The following is a 21,256-nucleotide window of genomic DNA, read 5'->3' as shown; positions in this document are numbered from 1 at the left end:
ATATTCGGTAAGCTATTACGACGACGGCGAGTCGTCCATAAAAATGGAATGCTCGCCAGCAACGTTGACAACAGAAACATGCAAGAAATTGGGATCCGTCGTTTAGATTGGCCAGCTCGAAATCCTGACCTTAATCCAATTGAGGATGTTTGGGATGTTCTTAAGAGTGTTCAGTGCAACCTGCTCTACAAAACAACAGGGAGCTATAAAGTGTCATTGCAGAAGAGTGGATGCCCAGAAGCATGCTGTGCTTTTCGGAAGAGGTTGTTATTAGGGTTTTACATTTGTAACATTATTAAAGTAAGTTAAAAATTCTTCTTGTGTTTAATGCCGCCCATTTGCCGTGTACAACTTGTAGACGTCCAGTTTTAAAGAGTTCATAATAAAATAATTTAAAAAAGGCAAGATACTTCACGCATATTCAATTACACGATTATAAGAAAACTACGTCACACAGTTAAATTTCATTTTATTGACAGAAATTTAGAACGTTTCTTAAAGAATTTTTTGTCTCAACGATTTATTTGCAAGTAACATGAGTAATGAACACTGAATATTTATTTGACGCGTAATAATAATCGACCAAACTAATTATAGTACGAAAGTAATCTTTATATATATAATTCTTCTGTGAGTGTGTATGTCACTGAACTTCTCTCAAATCTCTGGACCGATTTTGATGAAATTTTTTGTGTGTGTTCAAGGGGATCTGGGAATGGTTTAGATTCACAAATCAGCCCGCCAGATGGCGCTGCAGTCGGTACTTTCATACTTTGCTTTACTAATCGCTTGAAATATCATGCAGGACAACGTCTGTCGGGTCCACTAGTATTATATATATATGTATATATTATTAGAGATGGAAATACTAGATAGATAGATAAATACTTACTCTATGACTGACATGTGGGTGTGTATATAGTTGCATTCTGCGTGCCTCGGCGGCGTAAGAACTGGCTGAAATATCGTTCATCATAGCGTCGGAAGCAACGTGAAAGCCCGCGGCCGTCAGCGGACATGCGTCGGCGCATTGAATGCGCGCGCCATCTGATCCTTGGCTCACTGAAAACGGAACATTTTTTTATTTTTATGAAATATATAATAATTCAGTATAATTCGTATAGACATAAGTTTAATATATCAAAAGGGGGAAACGGGCAAGAGGCTCACTAGATGTTAAGATACCGCCGTCGATGGACCAGTGTCCAGATTCAGTAATCTGAACAATGAAACACTGAAATTGTCGGTTAAATACAGAGAAAACTCTATCAATATATATTCATAATCATATTTGCCAATTACATAATAATTATTTCAAATACCAATGGATACTTTGAAAATTAGTGAATAATAACGATTGAAATGTCAGGAATAAGCCGCATTATTCACACAGGGTGGTTTTTGATTGATATGTCGAAGCCGGATTGTGGAATATATCATTTTATGAAATAGTTGATCGTGGCGTATCGTTCCATGGTATACCAGCGTGTGGCCACTTTATGATAAGGCCAATTAATGTAATGCATGTGGGGTTTTTGAAGTGGTGTGACCACTGACCACAGTCCTAAAAGGTTGGCCGAGTTTTTTGGTATTTTTTTTATATAGGTAGGACTGATATTGGATTGTATAACCCCTAAGTAAGGACCAGCCCAAATTTTAATTTTTTTGACAATTTTTTTTGCTCTTTTCACAGTTTGGCAATTTATATGGCAAAGTTTATCGTATGACGTGATGCATTTAACATACAATTGTACTTACAAATAATGTTTATATAGCATGTTCAGACGACTAAAGCAAGTACATAAGTTTAAAATATCCGACCAAATTATAAAAAAGTGCTCGACACAAACTTTTTTAAATAAATTTTAATTAATACGTATAAAAATTCAAAATAAATGGCCTTATAAGCTAAGGCGCAAAATAACCCTAGCATTTAATCAGAATTGAAAATAAAGAAGGCAAAGAAATTAATACTACAGAATATGTGTCTCAATATGAAATTTCAATTATTTTGTCAAATACAATGTGATAAAATTAATCGTTGTGTAAAGTGTCCTTAATCATTTATCTCCAAGGCCTTAATAAAACATTATACTTAAAGTACCAAACTCGAAAAAATATCGTAACCCTGGTAACGAACGAAATTATTGGGTCATGGTCTAATAGCTAGGGGATCTGATGAGCAAAATATGTATATGATTTGCTTATGTGGCAGTCTTTTTTAATAGAGATAATTATACGATAAGAAATAGGACCACGTCACCATGGTAGCGCTGCGTTGTCAATTGATAGACCTTTAAAAGTGTAAAAAAAACAGGTATACTATGTCATTTGCACGTGTCTGCCTTTAAGGCTGATGTTTAGAAACCTTGTCAAAATGAAAACAAATAAAAGGCAGTAATAGGACGACTCTGACGTTTCTAGTTATGAATTTTTATAATTTAAATAATAAAACATCTTTAAAAACTTATAAGTAGTAACTAAATGATATATGAAATGCAGTGTTCGTTTAAAAACCCAGCGAACGACAGCAGAAAAATAGTCTACCACCATCGTAGCGCTGCGTTATCTATTAAGGGCGGTTCAGAAGCGTCGACAAAAAAAAAGTGTGCTACTTATATCATTTGTTCGTGTCTGCCTCTTTGACTGTTGTAGGCCACTGATTTTCCGAATTTTTTTATAGTTATTTCTTCACTTTTTCCTGTTTTTTTTGGATCGAAATTCATATCAATAAAATTTCAAAACAAAAAAAAATTGCCGTACTACGAGCAATCGCAATTAGCCATAGTACCGGATTTTCCTTATATTTCAGGGGGTTCTAATAAATCGAATGGACCCAATTAAAGCTACGTGCAAATGATTTAGTAGTGATTTTTTTACATTATTACATCTACCTCCTGTGATAATTCAGAGACCTGGACGTCCGCTTTACAGATTGTTTTTCGTTATCGAAATGGTATTGACCATTAACCCTCGACACGAGCAAGTGATTTCGTATCGATTTTTTTTACAGATTTATACCCCTATAACTTAAAAACGCAGCAACGTAATTAATTAATACATTAAGAAAATTTTGTAGTATTGATCCGAACTTTCATTCCTTTTAATACGAAGCAAATCATATACTTAAATTCTCGCCAGCTATAAGGGTAATTCAGACTCAGACTTGGCGCTAAATCCGACTACAGCTTTTTAAAAATGTATTGGATTTTGACAAACAGGAGTAAGTCTTTGCGCTTACACTCATTCCTAAATCTCACGACTTATATTTTTCTTTAGGCAAGTACGTAAGGAAAGAAATTGTAATTGTATTGGAAGATATACTACAAGAATTTCGTCTAGAGCCCTTCCAAAATCCAAAGCCCAGCCTTGCCCTATATACTAGCTTGACCACCACGTACATTGAAGTCGCCTTGATTTGACTGACAAATTAAACCTTACACATTATGCATTCGCCCTAACTTACGTTTATTTATACACATATCATTTAATAATCATCTACTGTCAAACACCAAGAGCGTATTTGATTTAAAATAACGAAAACATTCCAAACAAATAAATGCATATTAATATTAAGCATTATTGAATGTGTTTCGGATATACCCTAAACATTACTACGTACATCGTAACAATGAACTATATGTCTTATGTTTTCAGGTAAGATCTGAATCTATGGAATAAAAGCCGCATTGGAGCTTGTAGATAACAATGTTTTACAGCGTGACTATAGCCAATTGAATATGTATGCAAATAGTGACGTGACAAGCGTGTAAGATTGTCACTTATAGTTAAGATGGAAATATGAACCTTGTAATCAAAGGTGTTTGCGGTTAAAACCATGAGGCGACAGTGTTAAACACTATTAGAAAACAGATATATAATGTCAATCAAAATAAATGTTTTAATTATAAAATGATGGATCCCTTATTAGTTTAGTCCTGCTAAATTAATCGTTTTCATCTAATTCTAAACTCTATATTCTACCACTGTCGACGCTACAGGTACTATAGACTTGTCAGCAAAAGTAAGCAGATCTCTCTAAAATAATAGTACATAAACGTATTAATTTTTATAGGAATCCTCAAAAATGCTTTTCGTTTTCGAGCAAAGTCAATGTGTTGGTAATATGAGTAAAAAAGTTAATAATTACTGTTGACGTAATCACCAAGTAAGAAAATCAAAGACCCCCGTCCCCTATAGTGCTAACGCAATACTTGAACGGCCCCCTAAGAGTCGGACCTCAACTATGAAGTTGGCGTATCAAGCCTGGCTCTGCCCCAATACACTTTGAATTGACACTCGCTCGACAATCGCTTGTGTGGCGAGGAAAATATTATATGGAAACCGAGGTACAACATACGCAGGCTCAATAAGTAATCGAATAGCTAACGTAATAGAAATGAAACTACATATTCTCTGAAACGCAGCGTGGGCATATTTGGAACTAAATGGAAGCACGTACATGCATCGATCTAATAGATATACAAATGTATGGCGTAAGGTTAGTTTCTGAGACTTAGCACGAACTAAGACTCCCGTAAGTTTTCTAATACACTTTCGAAGTACGGGCACCAAATCACGTTTCAGAATCTTACTCTTAGACCCGAAGTTTCACGGTTCTAAGGCATATTTAGACTTGTAACGCTATCGGATTGGGTTAGATCTCTAGTTTATATAGTTTTTAGTTAAGGTCGAGACGTGACGCGTGCATCATGCGCTTAATAAGGCAACTTGTAACTTGAGCCGAAATTGACTAAAGTCCGATATGAATTATATATTTTAAATTAATAATACACATTTTAATTTATTTATCACTGCATATGACCCTGTGTGAGATTGGGACTGTCATAACCTCTATCTTACAAAATCATCCAGGACCATCCAGGAAAATCATCCTGGTACTCTGAAACTCCCTTTAGCGATAGTGATTGCGATGCCGAGTTCAATGTTGGGTTTTATGGCTTTTTATACTACGGATCAGCGCTACGGATATTGAGAATTCTTTGCAATTGCATACAAAAAGGAACGGAAAAAACTACCGAAAATCTCTAGCCTCAAATGAAATAACGAGCGCGATTGAGTACTTAAAAAATACAAATTGGCAATAAAAATTAATGTGTCTTAATTAAACCTTTTTTATAAGGTCTTTGAAATATGTAATATAGGTCCCCCTTATTCATACTAAATGAGTCACAGCGTAAGCGTAGTTCAATAAATCATGAAGACTTTTTTATAAATGAAAATATATTTATGAAGTTAATCAAGGTCAAAAATATAAGATATTGGATTTGCTTACGTAATTAAATATAAAAAATGTCAACTGCTATGTTAGTAGTTATAATAAGGCCGTCTTATCTTTTAAATTCTTCGGGCAACCGAATAAATAAGATGAAATATTAATTGGTTATTGAATAATCAGTTAGGATTTCATTGATACAAATATCTACTGAAGAGTGTTTTTTTAAAATCATGGAATTCATATTTGTATGGAAACTGAAAACTACTAATGCAAGTTAATCAAAGACAGATTCAATTATAGTACGTAAGTAACAGTTATTAAAAATTCCAATCCTCGTTTGCTATATTTGCAATTCCGGCAATCAAAACTTCAAGGCATGCACATTTTTAAACTCATTGTTAGCATAGGCCGTTTAATTGTTGTTTATATTATTTGAAGAAATGATTTCCGGTATATTGCACAAGAATTTATATTATTTTACAATTAAAATTACGCATTAGCCTACTTTAGATATATATCAATTGACTATTTTTTGCTTTCCTTTGCTAGCCATTCTATTTATTATCATTCGCTATAATCATATTAAGAGCTTCCGTGTATTATTTTGATTAAAATATTGTAGAAATTGATTAATATTGTTTTAATTAAAAATCTCATATATTTGAAATATTAAAAAAATCTTACCCAGTTTGAAAAATTACTTATCACCTGTGCTGAAATCCGTATTCACTACGAAAAGGTAGAAATTACAGTTTTAAAATACACTAAAAAGTCTAAATAAGTCACCAAACACAATAATAGCACAAATAAGTCCAAATAATCTTCTAATTAATAAGTTTTCACTAGAGCGCGGCAAAACTTTATGCTTCAGTTACAGGGCGGGCGGACGTGTGTATGCCTCGAGTTCCGACCGAGAAAAGCGTTAGTTCGTCCGACACTACGACTGAAGCGCAGCGCAGTCAAATCACACTAAACTTACTAATACTCGTGTAGGTGAAAGCTGCGTTTAGAAAAACTTTATACGACCATTATAAAATTAAAACTTATACTTTATAAACTTTGGTAATTAATAATCAGTTATTAAGTCGGTTTTTGTGTTTCAAGTAGTTTCTAATCTTAGTAATTTGTGGTCGAGTGGGGAAGGCGGTGGCGTTATTGGTTGAGCTGGGCCGCGTAAGGCCAATCGCGACGGAAGGAGGAGTCGTGTCGGAATAGCCACGAAATTTGGCGAAAAGGCACCTCCTGTAAACAGCCTATAGCGTTACCTACTTCGATGAAGTTCTTTAAGAAACGTCGACTGTAAGTAGGTCAGGTAAACGGTACACTGTTATTTCAATCAGTTGTATAAGTCACCTTTAATGCGTTACATTTAAAGGTCAATTTGCGTGACCTCATTTCGCCAATCCAACTTGGGTTAAGACAAATTATAACAAAGACACCAACTTTATTACCAAGCCGTTTGGCCTTGTGATTACATTTAATACGTACGTATATATTGTTCTAGCCCTATTCGACAGCTTGTATCATTTATTATTCAGTTTTTTCTTCCATGAATTGTTTTGCTTTGCAACAGAAGCGATCGAAATTTTGGTAGTTTCGGGAAAACTCGACTTAACCAGGAACTGAAATAGGGCCTAACGTTACTATACAAGGTCTGTATATCGCTGTGGCATTCTATTTGTGACGTTGTCGTTACAGATGTGGTACCACACATTATACTTGGATATGGTCCGGTGACAATAACCGCGTTTGTGATTGCAGATGGGGCAAAGTAGTTATTGAAACGGCCTGATGCAGCATGCAGCAAACTAAGAAGCGATATTAGAGAATTATCGCTAAATAAATTCAAAGCCCTCGTTAAACGTAAATTAATCAATAATAATAAGATCCTAATCCTTGGGATTGATTTGCTTCAGTTCAAACAATTTGTTGTAGACTTGACGATTAAAAAGAGTGGCGGAAAGTTTCTTGCCAGTTCTTCTTACCCGCTCTACGCCCTTGACTTGCGAACTGGCAGTAAATGTAAATTTACAATTACTTTAACTTATTTTTGACGATTCATAAGTGTACTTGTTTACCTATATGAATAAAGATATTTTGAGTTTGAGTTAGGTCTTAAACTATTTTGATTGATGTGACAAATCCATTTTAGTATTACATAGTAAGAACACAAAATGATTAATTAGATTTTACTTACTTATATTAAGTTGAGCTTCACAATCATTCAGTATTGGAAGTATTATGTAAAAAGAAAGGTTTAATCAACACATTTTTTTTAATATTACATTTAAATTGGGATAGAACTAATACGTAGTACGTTTTTGATAAATGATGAGCCCCATTTTCGATACGAACCTACTAGAACGAACTTCTAAAAATGGTGTCAGCTTTTGCAAAAGACGAACAAATATATATGGTCAGGTGAATTCAAAATTTCTACAGAACCACTTATTTTATGCAAGAATTAAAACTTTCCCAATGATGACACTAAAACAAAACGTCGTCGATAAATGGCGCCAAAACATCGCGCCTGCGCTAATGCGGGCACAGATTATTTTGAATGAAACATGACAAAGACTGCGCGCTTTTTACAAGTATCATCATATAAATTGTTTTTAATATCAAAGCTGTGTCATAATAAACATAAAAGAGAAACTATAACTTATTTTTAAATTTAGAATTTATAAAGCTTGTTATTATGAATTAATTCATCAAATTCTATGATACGAGTGCGAGGTTTTTTTGTTGATATTAATGATATAATACATATAATTAATTCCGCGCCTATTCTAGTTCATAAATATTCGTGAATTATCTAATAAGGTACTAATAATAAAAAAAACACAATATAATAAACTTTATAATTTATTCACATAATAAAATTTCTCATGTTATACAAACAACACCCCACTTATAAAAATAATATATTACTATTAAGTACTGCAAGAACACATAAAAAATAATGCCATACCCCTAGCCCGTAAATAAAGTTATTGAGAAAACGAGGATAACTTGGCTCTATAATCTATTACTAATATCACTATCGTATACAAATTTCTGGCAGCAATAAAGCATGATTGTTAGGAGGTAAAATAACATAACTTTAAAAACCATAGATGTCAATTGTCAGATTTTGCGCCGTCAATTATCATATGTTTAAAAAAACAGAGCCGATTATAGTTTGAAATTCGAACATTTTTATAGTTAATAAATAAAATATATAAAAATGTCTTTGTTAAGTGGTGGCAGTAAAGTAGCCAATATCATTATGTAAAAAAAGTGACATCCACCAGATGATAAAAAAATTTAAGTAACTGGCCACTTATTTTAAAAACACAAAGTATTTGTTTTTAGTGTTTCAGACATAAAATATTAATTGGACAGCGCCACCAAAATATCTGTGAAGTAGCAAAAATAGGAACTAGAGTTGTCAGTCTTCGAACGCTGAATTACCATAATCTTTGCAAAAAGGTTTATATAAAATAATAAAGAGTATAATTTATTATTTACATTTTGGCATATACGAGTAAGTAAGCACATTAAGTACATTCCTTGTCTATAGTATTATTACAAAATCTAAAGGGTTTAAGGTTTTAACCTTTTTACTAATTACTTGGTAAATTTACCAAATTTTTGTAAACTTAATACACATAAATAAAACGACAGTGGCGACGCCATCCACAATAAAGTTGGTTCAATATAAATTTTGGAGTTTACATATCAGGGTCGTCGTCCAATATATTCACTGCATCATTCGTATGCCCATAGTGAATCACAGACGAATAACCTGAAAAAACCGCTAAGAATCAAACAATATCTACACTACAATTTACAAAATTTTACATAAAATCACAACCAATTTACCTTAAAATCTAAAACATTTCACCAATTAAACCCAAACCCATAGATACCCACTCAGTTACAACTTCATGTATAAAAATAAATAAAATATAAAGCTTAAGGCAGATAATACTTTAATTAATATCAAAACGGTCATAGCGTTATCCAAAAGTGTGACGTCTAAAAATTATTCATATATTTTAGATTGTTTGAACAACAGAACATTACCAACTCAATATTGACATCAACATACACGACCACTATTAGCAAAATTTTAATTACTTCGAATTCCCGAGAACTGTAATAGCGTCTTTGTTACGTTTGACTAAGGCGTATTTTACAATGAACAAAATTCGTCTCAGTCTTTAACGATTATGGCAACAAAACTATTCATTATCCTTTGTTTGTATTTTAGAAGCATTTTTAAAAGCTATATTACCTACGTGGGTAGTCTATTGACACTAAAGTCTCCGCCTCTAAGACTCACGTGAACGTCGTATCCATTTTTAGCTAAATATTGCGGGTACAATATGAAAAAAATCTCTAACTCGAAAAAATAAATATTTCTTTTGCATCCTCCTAACATTTTAGTACCCATGCATAATAAACATTACAATGAAAGCATTTTTTTACGGTTTTTATACGAAAGCATTTTCAATACTTTTGATCACTACAAAAATAATATTAGAACATTTTTTATTTCTGATTTCTCTTTTAAAATTCTACAAGTTTAAATTGGTTTTTTTACGTCAACTATTGACTGTACATGCTAAGGGTAGCTAATATGATAAACATGTATTCACCATATCAAAATCCATCACCTATATATACATAGATATACATAATATAACCTACTTAGAACACTAGCCGTGGTTACGAATCGGATAAATCAAATTATATGAATCCATCTTAGCTTCGAATTTAATTCGCCCAAAAAACTTTGATTATAAGCCGCCCATGAACGCTGTATTATATTATTCACATCAAATTAGCGAACAATTAACAAACATATAACACATTATGTACATATACTATATAAGCAAAGACTAACTCTTTACTAATAAAATCAGTCTTAACTAGTTTTACTTTCTGGTTTAAACGATATGACAATAGTTTATGTAAATGGTCAGTAGAATTGCATTTTTTGGTACACTTTCGTCCCTTTCTGTTCACGCTGTGATGAAAAGAGACAAATGAGTACTTTAAAATAGTCCAACTAGACTGATAAATAGTTAGGGTTAGTCTCTTAATAACAATATGTAAAATTATCGTGAACTTGATTATAGATAAATGCATCATTTACTTTAACACGCACATCTCCAAGCGAGCATTTTAATATTTATTAATACTTCGTTGCATTACAATATAAAAATTGAACATAATTAAATGAAAAGGAGGGAAACTGGCGGCCTTATCGCTTTCGTGCGATCTCTTCCAGGCAACCACAGCGTGAAAAGAAAAAATGTATTAAATTAGATAAGGTAGGCAAGAAGTGCAAAAATAAATAAAATATATAGTTATTAAGAAAAAAATATGAAAAATAAATAGTGCACATGAATCAAGATAATTTAAGATCAGTCTCACGTCAGTAGTAATTATGTAAATGATTAGTAAATTAAGGAAAGAACTAGCAATCCACCAAAGATTCTATTTTTTGTGCAAATATAATTATTATAAAGGCAAGTAAGACGCGCCGCGCCGTACAAAGAAAACAAATTATACCACCATTTTATAGGATATTAGGTAAAAATATTTTTGCATTATCAGCTAAGTCCCACGTTGCTAGCACAGCTGTGGGTACGACCATCTAGCACTGCGCTGTATTGAAAAAAAAGCTACGACAGTCAAACTATTTAATCAGTTTCCAACAGGTTACAAAACACTAACGTTCAAGCTTTCAAGGGGTGATTAGATTTAGATTATATGTTTTGAAATAGATTATATATAACATAGAATAGCTTTTAATTATACTTGGAAATGCATGCTTCGTTATGTAATTTGTATTCAGCCCTGTTGAACAGGCAGTGAGCAGTTACTGTTGATGTATTTATTGCAATATTGGCAAGTTGTATTGAATCAATTAACCTTTGGTTTAGTACTAAAGCGTGAGACTTGACTGTAAAGTAAATAAAAATCGCCTTTGTACCCGCTAAAGTTATCGACAGATGGCGCTGAATAATTTAACAACTGTGTGTGTAAAGCTGTGAATATTTCGTAACTTAGATATTTTTTTTAATATTTTGTGTCTTTGCCTGTGTCTGTGTCTTTTTGCTTTTCTTACATTTTGGTCACATTTTCAAAAAAGCCTTTTGTACTATTTTTATTTAAGTTTGTGATTCGTGTTTCTGAATTCTATTATAAACTATTTACAATTTGAATTTGATTAGAAATCTATATTTAAGTTCACGTTAATTTGCATATTAAGTAATGAAATCAATTACTTTATTAATAATAATAATTTTAATTAGATCAACATAAATTGCTAAGAAACGTCGAACATAAATGCTTCTTACAAAGCATTCTTCTAAATTACACTTCAGCCATTTCTTTACCTTGATCAAGATGCGGCTTATCTTTAAGTAAGTACTGCGCTATGACGTGAAGCACACCAATATTAATCGCCCCAAATCCGAACCAGCGGAATGTGTTCCAACCCTTATATGTTTGGTACAAGTAACCCCCAATCAAACTCCCAAGTGACGTACCAACACCTCCAAATATGGCGCCAACTAAGCCCTGAAATTAAACAAAAAATTATGTCTCTTTAAAAGTTCATTCATGGTAAACAATATCGTTCTAATATTTAAATCGCAAGAAGTTATTAAAATAATAAAAGGTTTATAGAGTCTTAGGAGATTATTGGTCTTAAAATAACTCCGTGTGTGGCTCGGCGAAAGCGCCCTTATGGAATTGGTTTCATTTTTGAAGGACCCTAAGTCGAGTTGGTATCGAAGGTTTCGGTTGGGCCTAGGGCTTGAGAAGTTATCCTCTACCGTCAATGAAATTTGTATGAAAATAGTCACGTGACTAATCGTGAGCTAATGTCATTCCCATACAAATTAATTAAGCGTTAGTGAGTTCTTCGAAATGTCTAGCCCCTGATAATATTATCCTATTGATAGTATTTATAAATTACATTAATATTTACTTACTTGGACAGTATTCTCCGTTCCCGGTGGTGATACAAGACTGGCGTATGACGTCATCGTTGGATAGAACATTCCGAAGGTGACACCTTGGAATAATTCTATTGGCAGCACCCACCAGGCGTTGGTGAGGAACGAGTATAGTACGAAACGCACGCCAAAAGCAATAAGTACAATACTCATCACGCTCACGTGTCCAATTTTCTTTATAATATAACCTGAAAAAAGACAATTTATAACCAGAATTTAAAAAGTGTTAATACAGTTTTTTTCTCTTCCCGTCTACATAACATTATTACTATTCTGGTCTAAGATCCCGATATACAACGACCTTCACCGAGATGCTTATTTAATGAAACGTATTTTATATTTAATCTAATATGTCAATAAATATAATCCATATGGGTTGCCTAGCAAATTTCAGTCCAGAGTATGTTTTATTAATATAAAAAAAAAAAAATTTTAAACATTTCACCGGTATGATTATTATATAAATTCTATACCAATCGAAAGTATGAAGCCCATAGAATATGCAAACGTTAGGTTGTTTTAAATCAATTAATTATTTATGTGTATATTTTTTATGTGACACTAAAGTATATATACATCTTTAGTAAAAAAGAAGGTTATAGTGATACATATATAATACTACTCTGATTAAAAATATTGATTGAAAAAAATTTAAAAATTTACTATATGCAAATTATAAAAAAATATTTTTTTTTTTAAATATTAATTAAACATACTCTGGACTTAAATTTGCTAGGCAACCCATACGGATTATATTTATTGACATATTAAATTAAATATAAAATACGTTTCATTAAATAAGCATCTCGGTGAAGGTCGTTGTATATCGGGATCTTATACTATTCGTTTTAGATCTTTTGCAAATAAAATTACCAGATAAAAACATGAAGGGTATCTCGCCACCAAATGTCTGTATGGCACTGACGAGCCCCTGTAATGTCTTCACATAATCCGCCCCGTCACAGGTCAATCTGGCCACATCCTCAATATGCCAGAACAAAAATTGCCAGAGCAACCCCGTACATAACCCGACACATATTGTCCATAACATGAAGACACAGTTGCGAGCAGATTTGAATAAAGTTCCAACATCGGATAATATGTTTAAAGAGAATGCCAAAGATTCTACCTAAAACAAATTATTGTTATAAACATTTTAGTAAAAATATGAAGGTTGTCATGGTCGTAACACATTGTAATAAAATAAAATAAATAAGTCCACTTACCTTCATAAAAGACGATACTACAACATCTCCGCACATAAAAACGAACATTAGAACAAAGGCTATAGTGTAGTCTTTGTATGCGCCAGCGCTGAATAAATCTATGAGACTCCCACTTATAAGCGACAATAGTCCGAAACCAACGGATCCCCATAACCGTTGCTTTCCATACGAATTCTTTTTACTACCTAAAATTATATTTAAATTGAATTATGAATAAAAAGTGATTTAATAGTAGAGTATAGAGGGTATTGTGGAAAATATATTTATGGCATATAAGGTCAGTTAGGTGCGTAGGAGTCGATTTTTAAGCGAACTCTTCCAGCACTAAAAATCTGTTAGTTATTTTGACCTCTGAATTTTACGTAATATTAATAATAATGATCCCCAAAATGGGACTTGGCCTCAAATTGCAGCCGTTTCTTTGATCTTTATTTCATAGACAAGTAGATGAACAGCCATATGTCATAATTTTAAGGTTTCCTCAAAATGTCCGTTACAGACGAGAAAATTTTAGATGCGGACCTGTGTCATTTGTCATAGTTTCCAGTTTGTCACTTGTCATCTTGTGCTGCTTGACACTCCTACGTCAAATCCAAAAATCGACTATGTGTCAGACACATAGTCTGTGAAGAGATCAAAGAAACGGATGCAATCTTACGCCAAGATATAGGGTTGCAGCTGGATTATTAACACATATATATAAATACACTTACCAAGCAGATTGAAACATATAGCATCAGCAAATGCAACAACTACTCCACCCGCAATCCAGTTCAAAATCATGAAAATAAAAAACATCCAAAACTGTTTCGTATACTGATAGGTCTCTTCGCTTGTACTATCTTTTGCCGATTGGAGAAGCTCGTTAACCTATTAATTTAATTAAAAATTATTTTAGTAGTAGTTAACTTTATCTACCAATTATCTCAACCTTACTTTTGAAGTGAAACTTCTTTAGGCGCATGAGGGTAAAATTTTTACGTTTTTGTCAAGAAAAGGGAGAGAGCGATTGATACCGATTGAGAGAGTCAGACGGGCAAATTACCTTGTAAAAATTTTATTTTTAAAATTAAAATTTCGTAAAGAGAATTTATGAAATATAAGTATTTTATATTTTATGCAAAATAATTTATTGAAATCTCAAATGTTGTAATTGAAGAACCTTAAGTCGATATTATTCCCATTAATTTAATAAATCAAACTTTTCAATCCACTAAGCAATCGTATATCACCTACACAAAGACGACTTTTCATTGTAATAATCTTTATCACTAAATGCGTATTTTACAATATATCATTTATGTTGCATAAAATTAATATACATACTCACTATATACTAAGAATATAATAAATATTTTACTAAAGTGAAAAAAAATACCTGCGCATGATCACAATCAATCTCACACAATGGATGGAACAAGTTCATCTCCATTTCATATTGAGCCTTGGTAATGCAATTCGGATAGTGCACTGTTCCTGTAAGACATTAATTATTATAAATGCCTCAAGATAGAAAAAAATCTGCGTCTGAGTAAACGATCACTTTTCAAGTCCTAATAAATCTTCGGGCCTAAAGCTACGCTTTCCTAGAAAGGCGGTACCGTTAACTAACGGCCGTAATGTAATGTTGGGTGACGTCACCCATACGTTGTCTATAAATAACATCGAAGTAGGTTTTCTAGAGAACGTTAAGTATCACCGTAACGTGAAATAGTGGTGCTGTCATTTGCATGACGGCCGTCATAGCGATGATAAACAGTAGTTCAACGTTTTTCGCGTGTGGCGGTGAGCATATTTAATTAATACAATGACTTGGCCAAGCGAAAATGATGAACAATTAATTGATTTTGTCAAAAATCATGAAGCTTTGTACAATATCAAATCCAAAGAGTACAGACTAGCTCAGATGAAGCAAAGTTTGTGGAACGAAATTGGAATAACACTTCAAAAATACGGTCGCACTACTTTCTAGGAAACCACAGCTTGGCCATTAACAACCGTAAAATGACGTAATGAAAATGAGTAACGGCACCGCTTTTCTAGGAAACCGTAGCTTTACGGTTGACACTTCCTTAACTATCGTAAAATATTTTGATATATAGGAGTCACAATTCCTGCAAAGAATCTCACCCTAAGTAGCGGTGTGCTCACGATCGAAAGTACGCTTGTAAGTTAAGATTTCTTACACTGTTCTAATATTCGCAAAAATTGTTTATAAGTGTACTTGGAAACGGAAATTAACTGTATTTTTGGACAAATATAGCATGCAAATTCCAAACCTATAAAGCAGATGCGATGTTAATGCTAATATTTTTTTAATATAACAAACAAATGGTCCGCAGTCTAACATCCCCTCAATCTCGACCACCACAAGTTAATAATAAAATTACTTTTTTTATATTATACAACTAACAAATAAACTGCGCTGTAGGTTTTAAGCGTTAATGTCTAACATAACAGAAGCAAGGCACACTTTACATCACATAATAGGCTCACCATACTGAAGTTATCCCAAATTCATTTAAACCAAACTTGTTTTTCGCATTTTTTGCTGGCAACAAAGAAAATGTTTAAAAAAATATTCTGTATTAACTATTATTTAAACCTAAAATTCGCATTCGCATTCATAAGTACCAAAAAAACGTGTAATTGTGAATCCAAACCATTCTCGAAATATCGGACCGAGACTGAACAGATCGAATCTATGTTAAACTCATTTATGCGATTAAATAATGTACTTTTTAGAATGTTTAATGGTTCAAACTTATTAATAATACTGACCTACTGCTATTAATAATTAAACAAATATAAAACCATGACAATCAGCCGTTCTCGAAGTGTTCATACAAACCCGACTTTTATGTATTAAGATGAATCTTATATAAATAAACTTACCATCAGGCATAACAATATCCGTAAGTCTTATAAAAACACAGCTGTGTTCTGTGACAGTTGACGACAAGCGAATGTTGCCAGTAAATGAGAGGGTTTTGGGCAAATGCTCACCCGCCGGTGTCTTTGGTTTACACACATCGGTGACGTCAGCTCCCCAGCCCGAACAAATCTCCATTAATTTCCACGGTGCTGAGGTATCAAGCTCACAATTAGCCTGAAATATATTAATTAGTGTTTCTATGGTTTTAAACGTGTGTTTTGTGTGCTGTCATGGGCAATGGACACGATATAGTAAAATATAGTAAGAAAAGCCACCATCCAATATGCGGATCACCCAAACCCTAATGTAAAGATTGTTGACTTAATTGACGTTGTAATTTAAAATAGACGCAGGTACCTATGTACGAATTGGCAAGAAGTACGTGGGTAACACTGAAAACGTAAAAAACTGGCCAGTTAGAAACATTGCTAATGAAAACTTTTTTTGAATTTTAATTTTAGAACTCTTTGGTAACCTAATGTAGTAGGTATATTGCATTCATTTGTCATTTGTTTTTGTGAATTGGCGGCAAATCTACGTACGTGGTACGTAGTACGTATTCGCAGGAACTGCTGGTTTTCATTGAAAAAAAGCAATGGTATTGGATAGTCCATTAATCGGGAAAAACTATGCTATTACAGCAAGATTCAGAGTCGCGTATGACATCCGTTTGTCAAAAACGTATTTGGCATACGCTAAGTCACGACCTACCCTAAACACACTAAACCATAAATCAATTCATACCTGACATTTATCCAATTGACTTCCCAATACCATATTCCCGACATCTTTATTGCACAAACGAAAATTTAATGTGTCATTTAAACATGTCATATTCGCCTTATTTTCCCCAAGTATGTTTGACAGCTGGTCATTTACACAGTCAAGGATACATGGTTCGTTGACATCGACAAATCCACCGCCAATGCGACAGCTCGGTTTAAAAGTGTACCCTGAAATGAAAATGTTTTAATTAAAAACCATATTTATAAGTGAGGGATTTCAGAGCCCTGTCTTATGTCAAAAGCATAATGGACTCATCTCTGAATCTATCATTTATAAAAAAAAATAACCTAATTTAATATGTTATCACAACGAATGTCTGCTAACAGATATTTTCTTACCTTCCAGCGTCACATTGTCTGTTGATATGTAAGCACACTTATCCTCTTTCATACTAATATTACTAATGAAAGACGTATAATTTATACTATTTGTATGACTGTAACAATATTTCGGTATATGCCAATGCTCACACACCGTTTGCCACATTTTTGGCGATGTCATATCACAGCTCATCTATAAAATGTAGGAAATAATTAATTATTAAGTACGCGCGTTATGAAAAATTTATGAGAGTGAAATTTTACGATGCGCGCGCACCGTGACACAAAATTAACAGAATGAACATTGAACATAATTTAAAAACAACATTCGAATAATAATGGTGTTTATGTTACACTTAATGTAAGAGAATGATAATAAATATTTATTTATTTAAATTTTTAAATGTAAACTGAACTTTATTGACTATAATGACTCCTTTTCCAGTCTTTGATTATTTAATTGTTATGAATTATTTGCATGCAATCAAAAACTATTTTTAATAAAGAGATATAACTTCTTACTTGCGTACATAAGTACACGCACATTTTTTTATAATGTAATAATAAATGAGCATTGTATAAGTTTGGTCTTTTAAAAACTGGTCCGATATTAAAAAAATCTAACTAATAGATGTGTCAACATAAATTTAAGGCAGATGTATCAATTAGTTTATTGTTCAAATACATTGTAGAGTTAGATATACTACTACATAAACCTTTTACATTTCAATACATACCTTGCATTGTGTAGTGGAATTTTGACTACCCAAAGACATGACACTGCATTGGTCAATTTCTCTAGCATTTTTATAACAACTTTTTAGTACTGTAGCACCATCACCACAATCTAGCTCTACCGTAAGATTTAATCCACTTTGAGGTATAAAATATATACTGGCGAAGCTTACAATTATTACTACTTGAAAGAATATGAATATGGATTTTTGTATTCTAAACCTGAAACATTACAATTATTTTATTTGGTAAATGTTAATGCTCATATTATAATAGTGCTTCTCTATCATGAATTCCAATAACATTTTCAAGCCTAAACAATTTTTATTTCTCAGAATGTTAATCCAAAACTACTGAGGTATAATAAATAAACCACTAATCTACAAATGCAATTTAATCAAAATAAGTATGCAGTTATATATTCTATGCATAGCCTTGTTGTATCAGTTATTTCATTTAACAATAAAAAGCATGAAGAACGTAATATGATAATCAACACTATATGCCACCTGCTGCCATATCAAATTGTATGATGCAATATTTCTGTTACATTTTTTTATTAATGTGTACAAAATACTGTCACATATTACTTACAAACTTATAATAACATGGCATAATTTATGATAATGAGAAAAATTCAATCATTTATATTTAATCTTATACATATACACATAATTTTTATTACAAATACCCATTTGATTTATCAGTGCATCTTGTATGAATTAAATTAAGGTCAACCTTAATTATGTATTTGATAGGCTTTGTTATTGTAGTATTTTGATGTTTCAATATAATATTTACTAGCACATATTGAAATTTTAGTTTGTTGTGGTACAATTACCAATTCTTTAAAATGTGAGCATTCTGGCAATGTGAGTGTCTCAAATGAGCCTCCTGCCCGTTTGCCTCCTATTACATAATATAAAAAAAATCAAGAAATTACTTTGGTATCACACCCAAAATAGATCTTTTGTGCTCCACAATTGAATGCATTATAGCTATAATTGTAATGTTAAAATTTTATGTACCAAATAATCAGCAATAACATACCTATCTGCTAAGAAACCGAAAATTGGTGTTGCTAAAAGACTAAAAATTGGTAGTATTGTGTAGATTAGGCCAACAGTAGTTGATGAAAATCCCAATTGTCTTGCATATGTAGACAAATAGGGGATAAGTGGAGCGGTACCTAAAAATAAAGATTTAGGGATCTTAGTTTGCTACAAAAAAAATAACCTCATATCCACTGACCTATTTGATAGTGATTTGATATGACAGAGATAACTGTTAATTGTGATAAAATGTTGTGAAGTATGTACATAAAACAAATAACTGTATAATGGTGGTCTAATAAAATATTAAAAAAATACTTAAATGTTAAAATATTAAGAAATGAATAGCAACGATATAAGTGACACACTTTACTACAATAACTACACACAACAAATGATTCTTTTAATTATAAAATAAGTTCCCTAGAAATAAAGGCAAGGTTACATCTGCTTAGGACTGTAAATGATTAGTCTGTTTCTACAACTCTATATTCTATAATATTGAAACTGTAACTACCAAGCATTTTTTGCAAGTTCTTTTTTTACTCACCAGCACTATAAAGTATAAAATGACCCTTAATTGGCAAAAGTTTCTTGTCTATTTTCATGTTTAATGACAGCATGAGTCCCAATAATTCTAAATATTGACCCTGAAGCATAAGAAAACATTCGTGGATTTTAAAAAACCAATGTTTACAAAGATAACTTTTTCACTTGTTGAAACAACAGGTCAGGTTTTACAACTAAAATATTGGGAGTTATTAAGTAAAAAAATAGAAGCTCCTGTAAGACAATGTAAGTAATAATAATGAACAATAAATGTTATTATATTTCAATTTATGAAATAAATCAAAAGAAATAACTACCGTATCAGCGGGGCCACAGATCAACTAATAAAATACTTAAACAATGGTTACTACACAAATCTAGTTTATTTTAATTTCAAAAATTAATTAATGAATTATTTAACATTGATAAACAATCATGGTAGCAATTGCGATGAGCCATTGGGTATTGAGTATTGACGGACAAATGACAATATGAATATTATGAATTAGGTTTAGGGTATGTTCCGATATACACTGCGACCACTGTACAGAGTACCGTCAATTTAGTATACTGTGAAACCGTTTCTCTATAGCCAGCTATACTGGTTACAATTTAAAACGGAACGCAGTCCAGTATACTAGTCAGCTTCGTTTTTCGACACAGTTTTCAAATGAGTGCATCAAAGTTTTTCAATTCAACAAGAAAAACTATTATTGGAGTATTATCGCATTAAAAAAATCTATATGAATATTAACTGTCAATTGAATTAATACTACAAAGAAAGTAAGTTAGAATTTTAAATGTTTGTTATTAAACTGTAAGTTATATCAGCCGTTAGGCATTCAATTGGTTTTGATTGATCACGTGATCAAAGCACTGCGAGTACCTTACCTCGAAAACGCCAGTGCTCGCAGTAGAAGTATAGCGGGGATTTGTGACGTCATATTATATTTCCTAGGACGCTGCGGCTGTATACTGCAGTCCATAGCGGAACAAATTTTTGAACAGTGGGAGCACTATACAGTACTCGCAGTGTATATCGGAACATACCCTTAGGTAAATTACGTTAATGTCAAGAAGTAGTATCAATATCTGACATTGACAATGATAATTAACCTCCTTAAGTTCATTATGCTTGAAAAAGAACTATTTACTATAGTATATAATATACTATACACTATTTTAGTGCGGTGCCTTTAGTATTTACACAATTTTTTGTACGCTAATACACTTAATTACTATATCTGGTGAGTGAGTATAGCATAAGCCTAAGTTGATACTATAATACTTAAAATAATAAGAATATTATTTCTTTATAATGCGGCATTTGACAAGATATTTTAAGAAAACCATATTAAATCATTTAATAGTGACTATAGAACGTAGTTTCTTAACTTT

General features: G+C 32.3%; 2 protein-coding genes across 3 annotated transcripts in view; both read right to left on the bottom strand.

The window, feature by feature from the left end:
- LOC125062473 (forkhead box protein L2-like) overlaps positions 1 to 6,327 on the bottom strand; it is a 47,012-nt gene extending 40,685 nt beyond the window's left edge. The window contains exons 1-2 of the mRNA XM_047668440.1: positions 5,924 to 6,327; positions 893 to 1,062 (exon numbers count right to left, since the gene is read on the bottom strand). Of these exons, the coding sequence (XP_047524396.1) occupies positions 893 to 976 (84 nt within the window). The 5' untranslated portion in view covers positions 977 to 1,062; positions 5,924 to 6,327. The remainder of the gene's footprint in view (positions 1 to 892; positions 1,063 to 5,923) is intronic.
- Positions 6,328 to 8,087: 1,760 nt separating this feature from the next.
- On the bottom strand, positions 8,088 to 20,350 carry LOC125062673 (major facilitator superfamily domain-containing protein 6-A-like). 2 transcript variants are annotated; one of them, XM_047668740.1, is made up of 14 exons: positions 20,176 to 20,350; positions 19,860 to 19,959; positions 19,308 to 19,446; positions 18,260 to 18,479; positions 17,541 to 17,715; positions 17,161 to 17,369; positions 16,377 to 16,590; positions 14,860 to 14,957; positions 14,195 to 14,351; positions 13,482 to 13,666; positions 13,129 to 13,384; positions 12,232 to 12,443; positions 11,632 to 11,815; positions 8,088 to 9,026 (listed from the first exon to the last, which is right to left on the bottom strand). In XM_047668740.1, exons 2-14 carry the CDS (start codon positions 19,930 to 19,932, stop codon positions 8,953 to 8,955), a joined length of 2,196 nt encoding a protein of 731 aa, XP_047524696.1. In that variant the 5' UTR covers positions 19,933 to 19,959; positions 20,176 to 20,350; the 3' UTR covers positions 8,088 to 8,952. The 2 variants fall into 2 exon arrangements, with proteins under 2 accessions (XP_047524696.1, XP_047524697.1); XM_047668741.1 differs by lacking the exons at positions 19,308 to 19,446; positions 20,176 to 20,350.
- Positions 20,351 to 21,256: the final 906 nt, after the last annotated feature.

The sequence above is a fragment of the Pieris napi genome, chromosome Z, assembly GCF_905475465.1.
Source record: "Pieris napi chromosome Z, ilPieNapi1.2, whole genome shotgun sequence".
In the NCBI taxonomy this organism is placed as follows: domain Eukaryota; kingdom Metazoa; phylum Arthropoda; class Insecta; order Lepidoptera; family Pieridae; genus Pieris; species Pieris napi.
The sequence above is the reverse complement of the archived record's forward strand: the minus strand, read 5'-3'. Positions and strand labels throughout refer to the sequence as shown.